This window comes from Uloborus diversus, chromosome 7 (genome assembly GCF_026930045.1).
Source record: "Uloborus diversus isolate 005 chromosome 7, Udiv.v.3.1, whole genome shotgun sequence".
Classification (NCBI taxonomy): Eukaryota; Metazoa; Arthropoda; class Arachnida; order Araneae; family Uloboridae; genus Uloborus; species Uloborus diversus.
This window is the reverse complement of record NC_072737.1, coordinates 57,554,625-57,574,425: the sequence shown is the minus strand read 5'-3', so window position 1 is coordinate 57,574,425 and position 19,801 is coordinate 57,554,625. Positions and strand designations below refer to the sequence as shown.

Genomic DNA, 19,801 nt, shown 5'->3' with positions numbered 1-19,801 from the left:
GAGGTTCACCTACCATGTGTACTGGTTATCTCCAAATTTTTAATTTTGCCATTTAATCCCTTCGCTTCTCACTGATTCATTTGGGAATGGGAAATATTTTTAAAAAAATTCTGAAAAAGTTGCGTCTGTATGATGGAGGTCCACAACTTTAAATGGCGTATAAGTTTCTTGACCGACCTGTTCAGCTACAACATGATTTGGAATTTTTGCTCATGTGTGCTTGCGGAAATCAACATTTATTTATTTATTTTTTTTATTTAATACAATTTAAAAACTCCTCGTGATCCACACAGTATGCCACGAGGCTTACAAGAGTAAGTATAAAAAACATAAAAAGTTGAAACTTTAAAAATTTAGACTATTAACAAAATCAGACAAGATGACAAAAGTCTCGGATCTTTTAACAAGATCCGAGAAAACAGGCGGCCAGCATAAGGAAAAATTTGCCAAACCTTTTCTGAAGACAGTCTTAGGGCCATCTTGTAAACTGCAGTGCAGAAGAACATGTTCAGCGCTCTGCTCGCCTACTCCACAGTCACAAAGCAAATTTGGTGAAATGCCAAATCTAAACAAGTAACTTTTAAAATTTCCATGGCTAGTGAGAAATTGAGACAGTTTAAAATTTGTAGAAAAATAGCTGCACTGCTGACGATGAAAAACAGTAGGGAAGAACCTCCTTGTCCACCGTGCATTTGAGGAGGCAAAATACTCGGTGTTCCAGTCTGCGATAGTTTTCTCCCTTGCCGAAAACTTCCAGTGAGACCCAGGAATATCCATGATTAAGTCAATATCGCGCCTTGTCGCTTGCTTAGCAAGTTGATCTACCCTTTCGTTGCCGAAATTTCCACTATGACCTCGAATATAGATGAAATGAACATCAGCAACATTTTCAAGCGCACTAAGAATAGAATGAACTTCCACCACAAGTCTTTCGGTGCTAGCTGGATTGCATAATAAGAAAAGGGAGGACAATGAATCAGTACATATGATAAATTTTACAGTTCCAGACGTATTATAGAAATTCTGAAGCCATTTTACTGCAAGATTCAAGCACAAAAGCTCTGCTGAAAAAATCAACATTAATCGCTTTTTTTATGAAATGAAATACTGTGCGGTGACAAAGAGGCAAATATTCCTTATCCGAAAAAATCACTTGTCAATTTAAAATATAAATAAATACTAGTACTCATAGCTATGAAATTCAAATGGAATTTTTTAAAAGTAGTCAATGAACTGTTTGTAGAAACTTACTAATACGAAACTAACCGTAAATCTGCTTCAAAAACGTGTTTTTGGAAAATTTATTATTCTGAAAACGTCGAGCAAAATATGAGAAAAATGCTTTGAAATTTCTAAGCTTAGAATCCTTACATTCGTAACCTTTAGTCACAATATGCTTTCAACTAGTAAAATGCTTCAAAGAGATTGCAATAATGTTTTTGCTTACAGCTTTTTAACTTCGCTAGAAAAACATTCCTTTATGATATACCTAGAAATATTTCGTACATTTATATTTACTAGATAAACATACAGTTCCTGTGATTTTGAAGGAATGAAAACGTACTCGGAAACGCTATTATATTATCGAAAAATTTCAGTTTTTCTTACGTTCTTAAGAAAGAAAGAAAGAAAGGAAGAACGTATTTCTGCGAAGCTAGTCAATATGTAACATTTTGTCCAGTAATTCCAAAGGTAAAAATACCGTTGAAATAAATACTTTCAAATGTATGTAAGAAACAGGTGAAGTCAAGTTCATTTATAATAAGTAAGAAGGAATCCACTCTATATCAAAAAAAAAAAAAAAAAAAATGACGCACCAAAAAACGTTGTTAGAATGAAATAAAATTTTACATACATGAGGAAAATATTGATATAGAAAATGATTACAAAATAAAAACAAAATAATCCATTTTTCAGAAAAAAAAACTGAAATGAATGAAGATTTTAGTACCACCTCTAGCATGAATGTACTCTGTACTAAGGCCACTATATAAGGGGAGCTGACTTATCCGACATTTTGGTTCCAAAATTGTCGATTGACAAAATTAGTATTTGTATAAAACCCTCATTGCAGAAAAACTGGTGCTCAAGCTTTAGATGTGTTGCCTGATTGATGTTTGTTTATTTTATTCTGTAAATTAAGATTTAATTAATACATATTTCAAAATAAAAAAGGTGCGAAAATGAGATTCATTGCAGTAAACATTTTCCGATACATTTTTGTTAAATTTGCAAACTAAGTTATTTTTCTAGATTTACCTTAAGTGAAATTTTACTCAACTTATCATCAATTGTTTTACGTTATGGCTACCAGCATTTATAATTCTGTAGTTATAAATACTAGAAACAAGGTTGGATCCAAAGCTGTCTTGGAACCAAAATGTCGGATAAGTCGGCCTATCCTTTTCAAGGGGTTCTACTCTGTACAAGGCGATACTGGAGAGGGTTGAAGCTTAAAAGTACCGTATATAAAGGACGGTTGTGGCTTAAATGTGCCGAGGAGCCCGTCGCAGGCGCAAGGAAGGGGGACATATTTAAGTACCACTGATGGGACGGAACGCCCAGAAAAAAAACGGAAACTTTTGGCTAGAAAAGTTTTTTTTTTTTTGGTTTTTTTGGTGGTTTTTTTTTCTTTTTTTCTTTTTGTAAAATAATTTTATTTCTACTCGATAAAAATTGAAAATTTCTTTCACAAAATAATGTATTCAGAAATTTATAATTTTTACATTTCATGAATTTAAAAAAAAAAAATTATGTTCAGTATCCCACATTAAAACACTAACTTTGATAACGCCAGTTGTAAGATAATTTAATTTCCCTTTGCACCTAAGTATTGTATGCTACTTTTTTCACTAAAACTAAATGTATAAACAGCGCAGAATTATATCAATAACATCAATTAGTCGAAATGTTTAAGCTAAAATTTTAATATATTTTTACTTAATGTGTGTCTTCCTGTGTGCATGCATGTAAAAAAATTTATAGACAAAAAAAAAACAACTTCCCGCTAAAATCTCCCAAATTAGGAAGAAAAAAATGCCAATTTCTGTCAAAAAATTAATTTTACAATTTGTAAAAATCACATTCTATTCAAAATTAATGGACAAATGGCGATTTGATTACTTTGAATAACTTTTATTGTTTTGAACTTAAAACTCTACACTGGTAGTTAGAAAACAGAAAAAACCTTTTTATGGCGATCGATGTGTAATGTCAGAAGCATATGAAAAATTGGTGCACATATGTAAAAGACGTAATTTTATAAACTGACGCAACTTTGAAAGAACCGGTTTTTTTTTAAAAGAGACCGGAAAGAATTTTTTTTAACAAACTGCTTTCATTTTTCATTATTAAAAAGAACACTATATTACAGACAGGAAAAAATTGAAACAATAAGAAATCCTCAAAGTAATAAGATTGTTATAAATCAACAAGCCAGATCTGGGAGGGAAAGTGCGGGGGGAGGGGCAAATTATTTTTACATAGTTTGTTTTTTAGACAAAAAAATCAAAATAAATACAAAAATGCAGATTTATACTGTGTTTTAAATTTAGTAACGTGAAATTCACCCCCCAGATCTCCCAAATGACGAACCTACAAGGAGCTCTTTTTTAATTGAAAATCAGTGAATATCCGAAGCAGTCTCCATAAAACTCTCTAAATCCTCTTCTCCTGACACTTTCAATTAAGCACTTTCTTGTAATCTGAGCATCGAGAGATAAAAGTGTTTTATTTCTCCCTTCAATGCTATCTATAAATATCAATAAACATAAGTGGGAATCGGTGTCGCTTTAGAAGGCCAAGTTGTTCAAGAGCCTCTTATCTTGTTACTGAGTAAATTACATGCACATATAAGAGTGTTTTTGCGAAGAAAAATAGAATGATTGATAAGCTGTCATCGGCTTGTGCGTACTTTTTTATTTGAAATACAGTGCGTAAAGTTTGACTTCGCCATGTTAATCATAATTAGTTAGGATAGAATGTTAATGATAATTTTTTTTTCGTATTTTTGGCTTTGGTCATTTTTTTAAAAGGACATTATTCCTAATTTTTAGATGAAATTTTATTTATTTTTTCTTTTATCTAAAAAAAATTTCAAGTCATTTCGTCCAATTACAGACTTAAACTTGTTTTTAAATTTAAATTTTTTTATTTATTTTCATAAGGATTTTTTACTTATTTTAAGTTTATGCTTTATTTATCTGTTTATTTTTATTTGCTTACTTACATTTGAATTTTTAAGGTTATTTTTATTTTTAAGAGCGTTTTGATTGTGAAAAAATGTGCGTTCTCATACTTTGAAGTTTATTCTCACCATTTGAATTGAAGAAAACGAAACATTTTGGATAGAATATATTTTCAATAGTGAATATTGTTGTTATAAGCATGTTCCAAAAACAAATGCTGATGTTAACTGAAGTTCTTCAAGCTGTAAAAATATCAAAAAGTGTTAGGAAATGCAATGTAATTTTGATGTTTTAGATAGGATGTAACTAATGATTAATAACTTCTTATTTATCTTGATCATATGTGCGGGTTTTTTTTTTTTTTTTCCTTTCTTTTTCTGCATTATATTTTATTCATAAATACGTTATTAGCTCAAAAGCTCAAGCATCATTTTTTAAAGAAAAGTTCTAATTCAAGAATACATTTTTTGTGTTCAATTCAGAAATACAATTTACGATTTTTTATTTAAAAGGTCACCCTTGTTGATTTTCAAAGACCATTTTGTATCATTTTTTTATTTACCTACATCTTTGCTCTGAACTCCAGTAAAATGCAGGATTTCTTTGGAGATTTTTATCCTTTTAATAAAAGTAAAAACAAACCAATGTTATTTAACGAATAAAATAAAGCGGCTAACTACTGAATTAGTTTAATGATAAATATGATTATTGCTATATATTCTCAAGTCTTTCGATTTTTTTCACTATAAGCCAAAGCTTGTGTAGTTGAGGAGATCTGGTAAGTATTATTTCAGTTCTAAACTTACTTACCGAAAACGACTGCGTAATCCTAAAAAGGTTTTCAATTTTTAGGTAAAAAGGATATCTTCCATTTTATGTTCAATTTCTGCTCCAAGCTCCTCGTTCCCTAATAAAATAAGATCACGAAATAAGCTTCGTCTGGCGCAGTCTTAAATAAAAATAGATGCACACACAAATAATCAATTTCTTGCAATTTCTGCTAATGATATTTTTATCTTTTCAATTACTTCCACAATTTCTCCAAAAGACTGAGCTTTCGAAGTCTTGATTACTAAGTATCATTTTTCGTCCACAAAGGCAGCAAAGCTACAAATGGACAAACAGCAAATAAATGTACGGCTAAAATCTGAATCAATGGAATCAACTCCTTTTATATTGAATGAAAAAGTCAAATAACAATCAAGCAACAGAGCTCAAGCTAAGGCACCCATTTTCTTCTACACTGTTATACAAGGTACAAAAGTATACTTCTGGAACCAGAATGCCGGATATATCAGCTCTCCTAATCTAGTGGCCTTACTCTCTTAGTTTATACAAAAGTAGGGGAATGTGGAGCAATGTGAAATGACTGAGATTTTCTGAGCTTTTTCAAAATAAACAAATTGGATTTTTTTTTTAAATTGCAGTACATAAGGGGGGAACATTGTATTTAGAATAAAACTTGCATTGAAATAGTATTTTTTATTTTTGGCAATAAATTTTCGCTTTCAAAAGAAAAAAAATTTCCTTTTTTTTTTCATGTTGCAAAGTGAAAAATGAAATATTTTTGTAATGAAATGTTTTTTATAAAAAGATATTTTTGATCAAATGAATCGGTAAATAAAAGGTTTAATAAATTAATGAAAAGATACTGAAAAAATAAACGAATGATTAAAAATATTCATTAATTAATAAATCAAGACAAATAAATGAGCGAGTGAAAAGTGAATGAATAAGAAAATAAGTGAAAGAAGAATAAATATAAATGAATTAATAAATTAAGGTATGTTAATAAAGAAATTAATAAAGAGTATGTAAGATATTTAATAAATGATTAAATAATTAAACGAAACTAATTATATATATTTCACTTTTCCCCACCCACTTTGCCCCGCATGTACTTCTGTATTAGTAAAAAATATTTAAAAGACAAATAAGTTTAATATTAACTAAATAAATACTACACCGATTACTTGAAGGTCTCAATTAATATTTCAAATGTTAATTATACAAGAACTTTATCATTTAGTAATGCTAAAAATAATTTTCGACTTACAGCAAAATATTTAAATATGAGTATCAATTTTTGAAAAATTGCTCGTGTCATTATATTCTATGATTTTCAGAGGTATTTTTTTTCTTAACTGGAATAGACTACATGTGTTATCACACAGTTAAAATACTAGATAGGCGGCACTAAAAGCAGGGTAAATATTTCACCATTTAACTTTGCCTCACGTTCCCCTACAGTTTTTTTCAGCTGAAATTTATTATTTCCCTTTTAGAAAAAAAAAATTGCAAAAATCATAACTTCAAAAAAAATTATGTGATAAGATACGAAGGTCATTCAATAAAAGTTAAACCATGCACTCAAGTCATTCCAGAGGGTACCTTAGCTAGTTCTTAACCTTCAGCAATCAGAAAACGAATCACAACCAATGTGGAATAAATACTGTTTAAGACTTTCACGGCCGGCGTCAATATGAGGAGATAACATTTCTGGGCTTATTGGCCGTGGTCTAATTGGAGTAGAAATTCCAGACGTTTCGGCTAGTAGAAATTCCAGACGTCTCAACCAAGCTCAAACCACTGATGATGGCTGCAGCAAAGCAAGCCAAAACGTCTGGAATTTCTACTCCAAATTAGACCACGGCTAATAAGCCTGGAAATGTTATCTCCTCACAGTGTGGAATAATTCAAGAAGACCCGACATCGTATCGCTTAATTTAGAGGTTATAAACAGAGTAATGTTGATCAATCAGCTGTTTAGAACTGCTACCAGCGATCCCAACTTAAGATCCCAAAAGTATCAAACTTTCACTACCAACAGTCTTTTCTCCACCTCTCTTGAATGATCCTAGTATATTAAGAGAATTTGGGTTTTAAAATTTTTGTTACATAGCTCTTTTTTTTTCATTTAGAGTGGTCAAAGCGATCGTGGTGACCGGGTTGAGGTTAACGGTGATGGACGCCGAAGAACTGGACGAGCTCATTCAATCTTATGAAGAAATAGTGTTCGCCGAGATAAAGCCCAATCAGAAGGTGCTTATTGTGGAAAGCTGCAAAAGGATGAGGATGGTCGTTGCTACGACAGGAACTGACATCTTAGACTGCCCGGCAGTTGAGAAAGCCGACATCGGTAAATAAAACACTGATATAATAATTTTAAGGTGTTTGAAATGTTAGGTGCTCAGCAGTTACAGTACTATTTCGTTTATCCGGACTAATTGGGACGAAAGGCAAACCGGATAGTCAAAATTCCGAATAATCCGGGTGGTATGGGTGGTAAGGAAAACAGATCCTTAAATACGTTGACATACCACTCATTACGACAAAAAATTATATTTTATAACAACATTACATCGGTCTGTCTACAAGGCAATAAAAAAAAATGTAATGGTATTTTTTTAAATTTTATATAATTAAAAAACTGAGTATGATGACTATGTATCAATGTATGTATCTATTACCGAGTTACTTCTCTCGAATGCCATTGAATTGACCATCGAACCAGGTATCGACAGATTCGTAATTTTCCCATTTTTATGTTTGGCTGTTTAACATAATCCTCCGATAATAATGAGCGAGGATATCAATTAAACATTTTTAGTTATGATACACTTAGATTTCGACATAAAATCCCTTTTTTTCGAAGGTTTTCCTCTATTCAAATTATTATTCAGTGTTGCATCTCAACTTTCCGTGACAATGATTTTATTAAAAACTAGAAAATCGCCCGTCAAGGTATGACGGGTGAAAATTGCTTCTACATTCGACGAAACCATTGCCTGTTTAGTGATATTTTGATTGAAAGATAGTTGAAATTTTAACCCTAACTCCAGTAGAGTAACCCTAAAAATCCAGGAGATAGCGTTCTTTGTTGACCTTCTTTCTCCTAAAATGAGTCTTGCCAGTAAAACAGTCAAGTTACCTGTTCCAGTTACGCCCTGTCAAAATAAAGCATTTCCCTGCATTACCAAAAAATATTATCAAATTATCATGCTGTGACATAAGTTTCATTGTTGATGATGTCTGTGTTACTTGATTTGTAGCGTGAAGAAAATCATTGATTTGCTTTGAGGCTTTTCTTGTAATAGGGGGATTTAAAATGTTACCTTTTTGGTTATTTTTCCCCAATCTGCCGCAAAATTTTACTGGTTTTTTGTTCAAGCCTGATTGTTGAACACGTGTCACATGACATAACTTTTATTTTTGAGATAGACCGTGCAAAGTCGGGAGACGCAGCTAGTTATAACATATATGTGTTGTTTACTGAAATTATTTCACCTTTTTAACCTCTAAAATCAATTTTAGACAAATATTAGCAGTTTGATAGAGTAAAGAGCATTTATCCGCATAATTAAATACCCCGCTTAATCGAATATTATAAGATGGAACCAACGATATTCGTTTACACGCGGCCGACCGTGATGAGTGAGGGCATTCGACTGAGCAGGGAAGCTTAATAAGTCAATGTATGATGGTTAACCTAGTTAATAATACAATAGAGGTTCATTGGTAATATTTGTTAATTGGAAAATGGTATATTTCTGAAAGGATTAAATATAAAACTGGGGGAGGGGGAGGTTCGAGCTTAGATACGGTAAATTTTGAACATTGAGATTTTACAGTGTTTTCCAAATTATTAGACTAAGACTTTTTTAAAAGCAAATTCTTTATTGATTACATAACTATAGACACATTAACGAACAGTGAAATAATTATCTAATATTTAGTATGCATTCCCTGGTTCTTGATGAGCATTTTAAGTCTTTTTGGCATACTTTTCACAAGGTTTTCACCATTTCTTAACTTTTAAAAAGAGGCAAAAAAATTGTTTATACTCACTATTATATATACTCACATACACATACTCACTAATTACCTAAAACTAATTTTAAATATAACAGAACACACTAATAAAAAGAACTAGTGAACTGTTTAAGCTGATTGAGGTTATGTTCCTGGTAGGTAGATAAACAAAGCAGACAGTGCTGCCACCTGCAAACATTAAATTATGCTAAAATAACGTAACAATCAGTGTACAGTATGTACTGTACTTTAACAGTAAAATAAATAGTATTTTGGTACAAATAGTGTACAAAAAACAAAAAAACACTCTTTGGTCTAATAATTTGGCCAGCACTGTAGTTCAGTTGTTTGTGGTTTTCTCCAAAAATTGCTTCCCAAATATCACGCAAACTTTCTTTTCTATATCAAACTTCATTACTTTTTAAGAGAAAATTATTGAAAGCGATCCAACAACAAACAGATAATAACGTATGTCTTCTTGCTGAAAAAAAGCTACAAACCATTGGTTGGCTCAGTTAAAGAAAAAGAAAGAAAGAAAGAGATGTAACTCTCATCGCCAACTACTGCTGTAGTACTTACTCATGATGGCAATAAATTTGCCCATCTCGTTGAGCCGTTTCAGATATTATTTATTGATCGATTTTACTTTTTGGGGGAAAATCATTGTTAATTTCGATGGATACACAAGTTATAAATTGGCGACAAATTTGGCGATTTTTTTAAAATCTGTTTTAATTTGGCCACTGTTGGTGACTATGGCCAGTTACAAAAATTCCTTGATGTATGGTGTTTAGATTTAAATTTGAGGTTTTAATTAAATCTTTGGGAATAGGTCAAAGAAATCTTCTGTCATGATGTTATGGGAAAAGTGGGGATCTGGGGGTTTTCCTCCTTTTTTTTTTAAGATTGAAGCCCAAAACAGGTAATTTTAGACGATCTTTAATGATATTATGGGAAGTAGATGCTTAAGGGGCCTCCGAAAATTTTTCGACACTGATTTCTAACGCTCTTTAATGATGGAGTGAGGATATTTCTAGGTCAATTGCGGCGGAAATACTCTCTACGAAGTTTTTCGAAGCTGAAATCCCAAATACGCTGTTGTAGGCGATCTTTAATGACGTTAAACTAAAGAATTCTGTTCGGGAGTTTTTCTCTGGAATTCCTTAAAAAACTAAGTTTCAAAAACGCACTTTAGGCAAGCTTTGGTGACTAAAAAGGAAGATATAAGCTTTTGAATTCCTCTCTTCCCCCCTTTTGGCTACGTCCCAATCTTCTTTTATTTATTTAATTGATTTTTTTAAAAAAAAGGAAAACCCTGTAACATGGTTCTCCTTCAGAACCATTTGCATTTAGATTTTTCATAGTAAAATTTTCAATTTACAGCCTAGTAATTTTATTTGCTTGAAATGCAAGCTATCTGCGGCCCCAGGTTAAAAACTTTTCTTGAACTGATTTGGTGCTTTGGTGACTTAAATAAACTTAATGATCTTTGTTCTTTTTTTCACTTTCTTTATTTTAAATATCATTCTTCATTCCTTCTTCACCTCTTGATAAAGTTTTGTTTAAAACTTCGATTCATACATGATTTTTACATTCAATCATTTAGAACTACTGGTGTGACTCTTAATTTCAATATATTTTCAATCTCTCTCGCTATACTTTAATTTTTCTCCTTGTTAAACCATATTTCTGGGGTCTGTGTATTTTTCTATATACACTGGTGTGCAAAAATTAAGGACGAAGTCGAAAAATTAGCATATCAGCTGAACGAAGAGGCAGAGCGGACAGAAAGATCAATCAGGAGATTAAGTAAGGTGATGTACGGTAGCACATGCGCAGATATGCAGGCAGACGTAATGGGGGAGTGTCTGAGTAGTATAAAACATGTTGTCGGTGTAAGATCAGTAATTCTGGCAAAGAGATTGCACGTCGTATAGCAGTTAAAATCACACCGAGTTGCTGCCTCAGCGAGAAATGGCGAATAATCAATCTGTTAGACGACATCTGGATGCTTTAACCCGAGGTCGAATCATTGGAAAGTTAGAGGAAGGCCGCAGTGTGACAAGTGTGACTGCAAAGTTCGGAATTGCTCACAGCATCGTTTCACGACTTTGGAGACAATTTCAAACTTCAGGAACAGCTTTCCGGGGGTTCAGTAGTGGTCGTCCACGAGGAACCACACCCCTAGATGACCGGTATATTGTCTTACAGGCCAGAAGAAACAGGCAGCAGACAGCGGGAGAAATCGCTAGACACACGACACAGGCTACTGGACGACCGGTATCGCGTTTTACCGTGGCCAGAAGACTGCACGGTGGTGGTCTGTTTGCACGACGCCCTATACGGTGTGTACCTCTAACGCCTGCCCATCGGAGAAGGCGTTCTCTGTGGTGCCGGGAACACCGGAATTGGAGAGACAATGAATGGGGACGAGTACTCTTTACAGATGAGAGAAGATTCAGTTTGAGTAGCGATTCTCATCGCATACTCATCTGGAGAGAGCGGCGAAGCCGCAATCATCCCTCGAACATCATTGAAAGGGACAGGTATGGAGGTCGCGGTGTTCTCGTTTGGGGAGGCATCATGCTTGGTAGTCGTACAGACCTTCACATCTTCGACGCAGGTTCAGTCAACGGGACCCGTTATTGTAACGAGATTCTTTTTCCATATGTGCGTCTTGTAGAGGCGCTATATGGGTCCGCTGTTCCTTTTTATGGACGACAATGCATCATGTCATTGCACAGTAGCTGCCGAACAGCTCTTAGAGAGTGAGGATATTTAACGTATGGATTGGCCGGCACTATCTCCGGATCTCAATCCCATCGAGCGTGTATGGGATTTTCTAGTCAGACGCTTGACAGCTCGTACCTTACCACCAGTAACGATTCGGGAGCTTCGACTGGCGCTGCAAGACGAATGGGCAGCAATGCCTCAACAACTCATTGACACCCTCATTCTCAGCATGGGCAGAAGCTGTGAAACCTGCCTAGCAGTCGGGGGAGATCATATCTCCTACTAAAGACCGGATGTTTCTTGCTGGACACCCATCACAGGGATGTTTCGGCCTTCAGTCGCATTGCGCTCCATGCTACATTTTCAATAAAGCTTCTTTTTATCTCTCTGATTTCTCTTTTAGTAAGTGTTGCTTACATTACACATGTCCTTACGTATTGGAGATCTTACGGTATTAAATGTGTTGATTTGGAAAGCTTTTGTACAAAGTTATATTGAAAAAACCGTCTCGTCCTTAATTTTTGCACACCAGTTTACATAACTCTGCTTTTCAGGATGATATTTGTCATTTTTAAAAAATAGGAAAGGTAAATGGTAGAAAAGGTCGGTGTGTCGGCGGCCCCTGAAAATCATATTTTTTATATAATCATTTTTAACCTGAAGGGTCTTCAACCCTTAGTTTGAACCCTTCGAGGGATATTGAGTGAGAGAAACTGAATATCTTATTTTTCGCAAAAAAAAAAAAAAATGTTAGAAACGCACATTTAGGAGGTCTTTATTTAAATAATCTTCATAATACAGAATTTTGGATGCTCCAAATTGTGTTTTAAGATTGCATTTTCTGTTAAAGCTTTATTGAAAAAAATCCATTTTGTCACTTTTACTGCAATAGTTATGAACTACAATTCGTAACAATTGTGAATTGCCATTCATAAGCAAAGTAAACGTGAATTGCAATTCATCGATGAAATTGAAAAATGGAGAAAAGTATTTCAACTTTTAAATACTGCCCTTGTTTTTCTGTTTTTTATTGCATTACTAAAATTAAATTGGCGGTCCCATTTCTGAAAAACTGGGCTGATGTAGCACCCCCATGGCCCCCTTAGCGACGGCTTTGCACCCTCCATCCGCGGGCTTGAGCCCATGCGTAAAGAGGGATCGAAGCTAGAGAATTTACGTAGCGGTATTTACATTTTACTGTTTGTAGACAGGGCAACTGATCGGCCCGAAACATGACCGGCCCACCGAGCAAATTCCCGCTTGCCCGCCGGGTGTATCCGCCACCGGTGATATTTAGAGAATGAACTATTGAATCGCATTAAAACTGCCAATAATGAGAAAATGACATTAAATTGGAGTAAAAGGAAGTCATGTGATGCACACATCAGCTCGCTTTTTCTTTAGCATATAAAAGAGGGATCTAAGATATAACGCCGAGTTCAAATTTTTGATAAGACTGTGTTGAAAAGACAGATATTCACTCCAGCTGTAGTCAAATTATAGTCGTGTATATTTCTATGTTCTTCATAAGATATCGTTATTGATATCTTCCAGAGTTCTTTACGATCAAAGTAAAATAGTAGTAATTATAGTTTTAAATTCACATCGGTAAAAGTCGTTAAAAAAAGGGGGGCACATAATTGGGTGATATAGGTTTACGTTAGGATTTTGATGAATAAATGAAATTAAAATCTTCATTTGATAATTTTTTTTTTATCCTCATGCTTCTATATTTCAGTTTTTTTCTCAGGAAAAACATTTATTTTCTTCAAAATTCCAATATAAAAAACTTCAATTAACTGTGAACGAACATTAGAAATCACTTCGTTCATAAAGAGCAAGTATTAACGAATGAAAGAATTCATAAACTATTTTTTCCCATTATTTTATCATAGCTATAGAGGGAAAAAATCCAATAATGAGATTTAGAGCTGTTAGAGAAAATTCTCTCATTATTTATTCTACTAATCCAATCATTTAATGGGCTTAAGGAGTCCACATGAAAAAGCATATTTATTCCATTCACATTCTGCTTTCCGGTCGATTAGAAAATTAGAATAAACTGAGTAGTAACGCATAGGGGCAGTTTATCAAGTTTTAATCAGAAAATGTAATTAAAGTTAAGTAATAAAATTAACTGCATCTGTTACAGTGCTGGTCAAATTATTAGACTAAAGAGTTTTTTTTTTGTACACTATTTGTATTAAAATACTATTTGTTTTTCTGTTAAAGTACAGTACATACTGTACACTGATTATTACGTTATGTTAGCATAATTTAATGTTTGCAGGTGGCAGCAGTCTCTGCTTTGTTTATGTTCCTTGTTTATCTTCTTACCAGGAACATAACCTCAATCAGCTTAAACAGTTCGCTAGTCATTTTTATTAGTCTGTTCTGTTATATTTAAAGTTAGTTTTAGGTAATTAGTGAGTATGTTTATGTGAGCATATGTAATAGTGAGTATAAACAATTTTTTACCTCCTTTTTTAAAAAGTTAAGAAATGGTGTAAACCTTGTGAAAAGTATGCCGAAAAACTTAAAATGATCATCAAGAACAAGGGAATGCATACTAAATATTACATAATTATTTCACTGTTCGTTAATGTGTCTATAGTTATGTAATCAATAAAGTCTTAGTCTAATAATTTGACCAGCACTGTATACTTATCGAAGAGAAAAAAAAATCTTGCGAAGTATCCAACTTTCTCAAAACGTCGCTATGAAACTGGGGAACCACTTTAATAGCACAGTGACTAAGATGGTGCTCTGCAGTTAAAGTCACATAAGGATCCCCGTCGCGTGATTGTCGCAAAACGTCAATGCAAAATCGTCAACAGGTTGCAGCAGCTTCCCAGGAAGCACACGTAACGTTTGATAGTCTCAAAATGGTTGTCATGACTTTAACAACCATTTTATAGCGTTCGCAAAACGTCAGTCCGCGGCGACGTCGCAAAGTGACGTTACAGTGACGTCGAGGTCTTCTTATGTCACAAAGTCACCTCCACGAGTTGGTGCAGCGAGGTCGCAATAAAGTCACGGGAAAGATGTCCAAAATGAATGTCACAGTGCGACTCTAGTGATGCGTCGCAGTTCATACACAGTTACTTTGTCACTATGACCATTGTGGAGCGCACTGTTGTCCTTGCAACTTCGTCGTGACATGTTGCTGTGCTATCAAAATTGTCGTTTCTGTTCAGTTAGTAAAAAATATGCATCCGTCTTAAGTCCAAGACCGTAGTTTAAGTAACAACAGGTCCGACATTTTGGGGCTAAAAGTCGCTTTCTTCCTATGTAAGCTATGATGAAGTAGCATGTTTTACTTCTCGACTGTGGATAAACATTTGGTTGATAAGAAACCACAACCAAGAAGTAAAGCATACTAAGGTAAACACACCAGTAGCAAGGGCGCCCATATAGGGGGCCAGGGGGGGGCTCAAGTCCCCCCCCCCTTTGAAATGAGAACTTCCTTGCTTTTAATGCTTTTTTCTTTGCAAAAACGGGAAAAAAATTCTTTTCTATCCATCAATGAATAAGTTATTAAAAATGTCAAGTTTTACTATCTCTAATTTGAACTGAAATCGGTTTCTACGGGAAAAATGTTCTGTTGAACCATTGGAAAAATTTCTGAGCCGCCCCCCCCCCCTAGAATTTTGCATATGGGCGCCTATGACCAGTAGTGACCAGTGCTTCAGAGTGCTTCAGTAGTGGCCACTTCAGGTTTATATTTGAAAAAATAAGGATTCCAGGTTTCCCAATGGATTCAAACGTGCAGGAGGTAATATCTCATGCACGTTTGATGCACTTTTGAATCCATTGGCAGACCTGGAATCCTATTTTTTCAAATATATACCTTGAAGTGGCTACTACTGAAGCACTGGCCACTACTGGTGTGTTTGCCTTACTTCATCAAAGAACACATTGGAACAAATCGGCGTTTAGTCTTAAGATGGCGAACGTGTCGCTACTTAAGTTACAATTAAGGACTTAGTGTTAACCGACAAAACAGATTTGTATCCCTTGAGCAGATTTTTACAAGCGGAGTAATTTTGAACTGACATTTCGTACAGGACAGAGATTAATGAGGCTCTTCGTTTGTTTCTATAGAACGCTTTAGTGACAAAATCCTTACGTAAGAAATATCCTAATGTAGAAACCTGCCAACAATTGGTTTAGTTGCTGTGAGGAGTGTTTTATACGTGTTGATGTTTAAGTGCAGGGCATATAAGGCCCCTAGTCAGTTTCACAGCAGACTTCTACGTAAGGAAGCTTTGGCCCAGTACTTAAAAAATTATACATGTTAAACCCTAATAACACATTTGGTTGCTTTGAGTAGGATTTTTACATATGAAGATGTCAATCTCATAATTTTCGTTGCATAATGAAATTTCATTCTCATCGCGTCAAAGGAACGCCTGAAATGCCCAATAATCAATCATCCGTTAAATTTATTCGTACAATAATTTTTCATCCAGCCCTTATTTTTCCAAATGTACATCATTAAGACGTTATTGAGCTGAATAGAGGTAAAGAAGTTATAGATGGCATTCTCCAAGCCGAAAACCGAAAGAAATCGTACACATACTATTTCCAGTATACTGTTCCATCCAATCGAAACATTTAGAAGATGAATCGATTCTGCCTCATCGAACTACAGACTTCGGATCCTGAAGCTTCATCAGTATAAAGCAGAATTGTGTTTCACGTTTCGACTGTTGTGGAGTGTGGTTCTATTTTATGCTTTAAGTGCGGAAGAGAACCGATTATAGTAGGAGCATGATAACTATTTATTGATCGTTTTTGCTGAACTACTTTGAATCCGCAATAGTTACTCATGTTATTAGCCATCTAAATTAGTTTATCTTTTTTATTGAAAATAATTTATACAATATGCAAAAAAGAATTTCCCTCAGCATTGTAGTTTTGCTTCTTTTCTAACATACTGTTTAATATGAATTTGTGGTTTTAAACGAGGTACTTAATAGTGAGAAAGAAATAACAACGTTAAATTGCACAAATTGCAGAAAACTGCAGACACGTATTTCAGTGTTACAAATAACCCCTTTTTCAATGGAAAATAAGAAGTGAGCTTATGGATGAAAGACAGCTGACAAAACTTAAAAGTGTATTGATTGTTTTAAATCGCAAAAATGACTACGCGAAAAGCTTTTCACCTAATTTCATTGAATTATACTTTCATTTTTAGAAATATTATAAGTTTTTAAGACGAGACTTTTTTCTGCATGCTTATTTACAGAAAATAAATGTGTAGTAAATTATTTATTGTAATATCTATCGCTGAACCGGGGCTGCCCGTCCCACAAGAGCGCTCGCACACACCCTTCAAAAACTACTGAGTGCTCCCATAAACATACTCACCAAAACACAGGGACGGATCCAGAAAGTTTTCAAGGAGGGGAAGATTATTTTTTGCTCTTTACTCTTTGTAACTTAAATTTCTAAAAATTTTGGGAGGAGTGTACTAAACACCGTCGCTTATCCTTACGGAATCAAAGGTGTGTCTTACAGTTGTGTTTTTTTCGAAAAATATTCTCTAAGAACCCTCGAACTTATCTCTAATATCATCTAAGATCGTCAAAACTTGAAGTTTTGGAACTTCAATTTCGAAAAAATCCTTTACAAAGTTCCAGTTGTAAAGGATTGCAAAGTTCCTTTACAAAGTTGCTCCATCTGTAGACTGGAGTAATAAAAGATGAACTACGATTGCGTTTTCAAGACTTGAATTTCGGGAAAGAGCTCTCTTTTTCCTTACGCCATCGGAGCTTATGGTAAAATTGCGTTTTGGAACTTTAATATCGTAAATAAAACTGATTGACCTTCCTATACCTTGGCTCAAGGAGGGGTGATCGTCCCCACCGCTCCTCCTTTATATCCGTCCTTGCTAAAACAGGACCCTCCTAAAATTCCGCTAAAACGAACCTCCTAAAACTTTCAGTGCTGCAGTCTACGCCATGCTATCAAAGACCTTATAGTTTTCTACCATTTTTGATGCTATGTTCCCCCTTTCTTGTAGTGGAATCCTCGCTTCGAATTAGAATTTCATTCAAGTATTTGAAATTTTAAAAACTACGATCTAAGTTTTGCATTGCAGTTGAAACATTGTCCCACATTTTTTCCCTTCAATGAAAGACACTTAAAAGCCTTGCGACTGAAATTAAGGCCTTGCGTAAATAAGTGCTTTTTCAGTTATGTAATTTTTTTTAAGAAGTTCGACTAGATTTTATTAACTGATTTATATGGATAGTAATATACAATTAGTCGTACGACATCGAGGAAAAAACATCGATGTTCAAAATAAAATGTTCCTGCAGGAATATTCAATTTAATGAATATTCCTGCGTAATAAACTCCAAAATTTATGCTTTAATGCTAAAACTAAACCCAGACTAATCAGTTTACTACTTTAGAAGATATTTGGACTGTAAAAAAAAAGCTAATAATAATAATGATAATTAATTATTGACATTTAATATTTCAAATTAAATAACACACAAGGGATTGCAAAAAATGAAAACATCAATGCAAATTAGTTGGAATAATTTCGTAACATCTTTTAAATTTCCTCCTGAATAATGTAAAAGCTTAAAGTAAGTAATTTAATAAATAATGCGAATCAACTAGAGACTTATGTAAATCGTTTCAAAAATGATACCACGTGTACACAAAAAGAAAAAAAAAAGAAAGAGAAGAACAGAAAAGAAAATATGATGCATGATAAATTATTGTTCTAGAATACTTATATTATTTCCGATGAAATTTCACGGAAGGATTGTACAAAGTAAATTTAAAACTCAATTTTTTTCTAAAGTTAGAAATATTTATAGCAATTTAAAGTTCATACTAAATATATATTTAAAGTTAAATTCTAGTTTTTAAATCAACGACTTATGAGGGGTTTTTTTTTACACTTGCTTTCGTTTCACTCCAGTTTTTCTGTAACATAGGTTCCAAAAATCTTCGGGAAAAACTAATAAAAAAAACTTATGTTTGCATTTGAGAAAAACTTGAGAAACGCTCAATATTTTTTACCAATGTGCTGTAAAAAAAACATTACAATTTTTTCTGATATGTAAGGCTACTTCAACCGACAACTAACAATAGAAAATATGCCTTTTCCCTATGTGATATAAATTTCCCAATAAAAAAACTTTCATCATAAACGTAAACTCAAAACATTTTTAAGAATATTTAGGTTCAAACATCAAGATCGAAAAATCATCGAAAGCAAAAACATCGATGGTGGAAAATATATTGACGCTCACACATCGATGTTTTAACACTAACATATGACTAATATAATTTACCATATTATTCTAACTGCATCAGCAGCAGGTCAGTCAGGAGTATTTCTCGAAATCCCATGGTCCTTGCACATTTTCATTTCTAATACAGTGAAACCTGTGTAAGTTGACCACTTGCGGTGCAGTACTTTGGTGGTCAACTTATAGAGGGGTAGTAATGTTTTTTTTTTTTTTTTTTTTTTTTTGTCATTTCGCCCCATGCAATTTTTTAACTAACTGGAATACTTTAAACTCACTTTCATTGTTTAACATTACTTTAAAACAATAAGAAAAAAAATGTTGTTTAAATATTTTTAGAAATTATTTACCAAAATGACGCATAAAGTATCATACAAATTTAAAATTTTTGTGAATCAATCAAAAAAAAAACCCATTGCTTATGAAAAGCGAAAAAGTACTTACTTGATATTAACAATTCCTAAAAATTCATAACAAGTCAAAAGTGACTCAAATTCTTCATTTGATTTTTTCTTGTACATTTGTAACTATGGTAATCTACTTTTCAACAAAATAACTCTTGATTGAAGTTTGGCTCATTTTCTGGGACTTAACATTGGCCCAATGTTTTTCGATGGAAGCATAAATGTTCATATGTTTTTCTAAAATGGGACTGGTTACTTATTTGAGGCATAAATGATGAAACGTTTAGTACAATCTAATTCTTTTGCATAGTGGTCAACTTACAAAGGGTTTTTTACACTACTTCAAACCAAAGCTGGTGTATATTAGTGGACAAAATAGACAGGTGGT

At 33.6% G+C, this 19,801-nt stretch overlaps 1 protein-coding gene across 4 annotated transcripts in view; it reads left to right on the top strand.

Moving 5' to 3' along the window:
• The window catches only part of LOC129226423 (sodium/potassium-transporting ATPase subunit alpha-4-like), a 94,869-nt gene that overhangs the window by 33,662 nt on the left and 41,406 nt on the right, over positions 1-19,801 (top strand). For 3 of the 4 annotated variants that reach the window (XM_054861024.1, XM_054861023.1, XM_054861026.1), the window contains exon 3: positions 7,109-7,326. In XM_054861024.1, coding sequence (XP_054716999.1) covers positions 7,109-7,326 — 218 coding nt within the window. The remainder of the gene's footprint in view (positions 1-7,108; positions 7,327-19,801) is intronic. The other variant, XM_054861025.1, reaches the window with a different exon arrangement.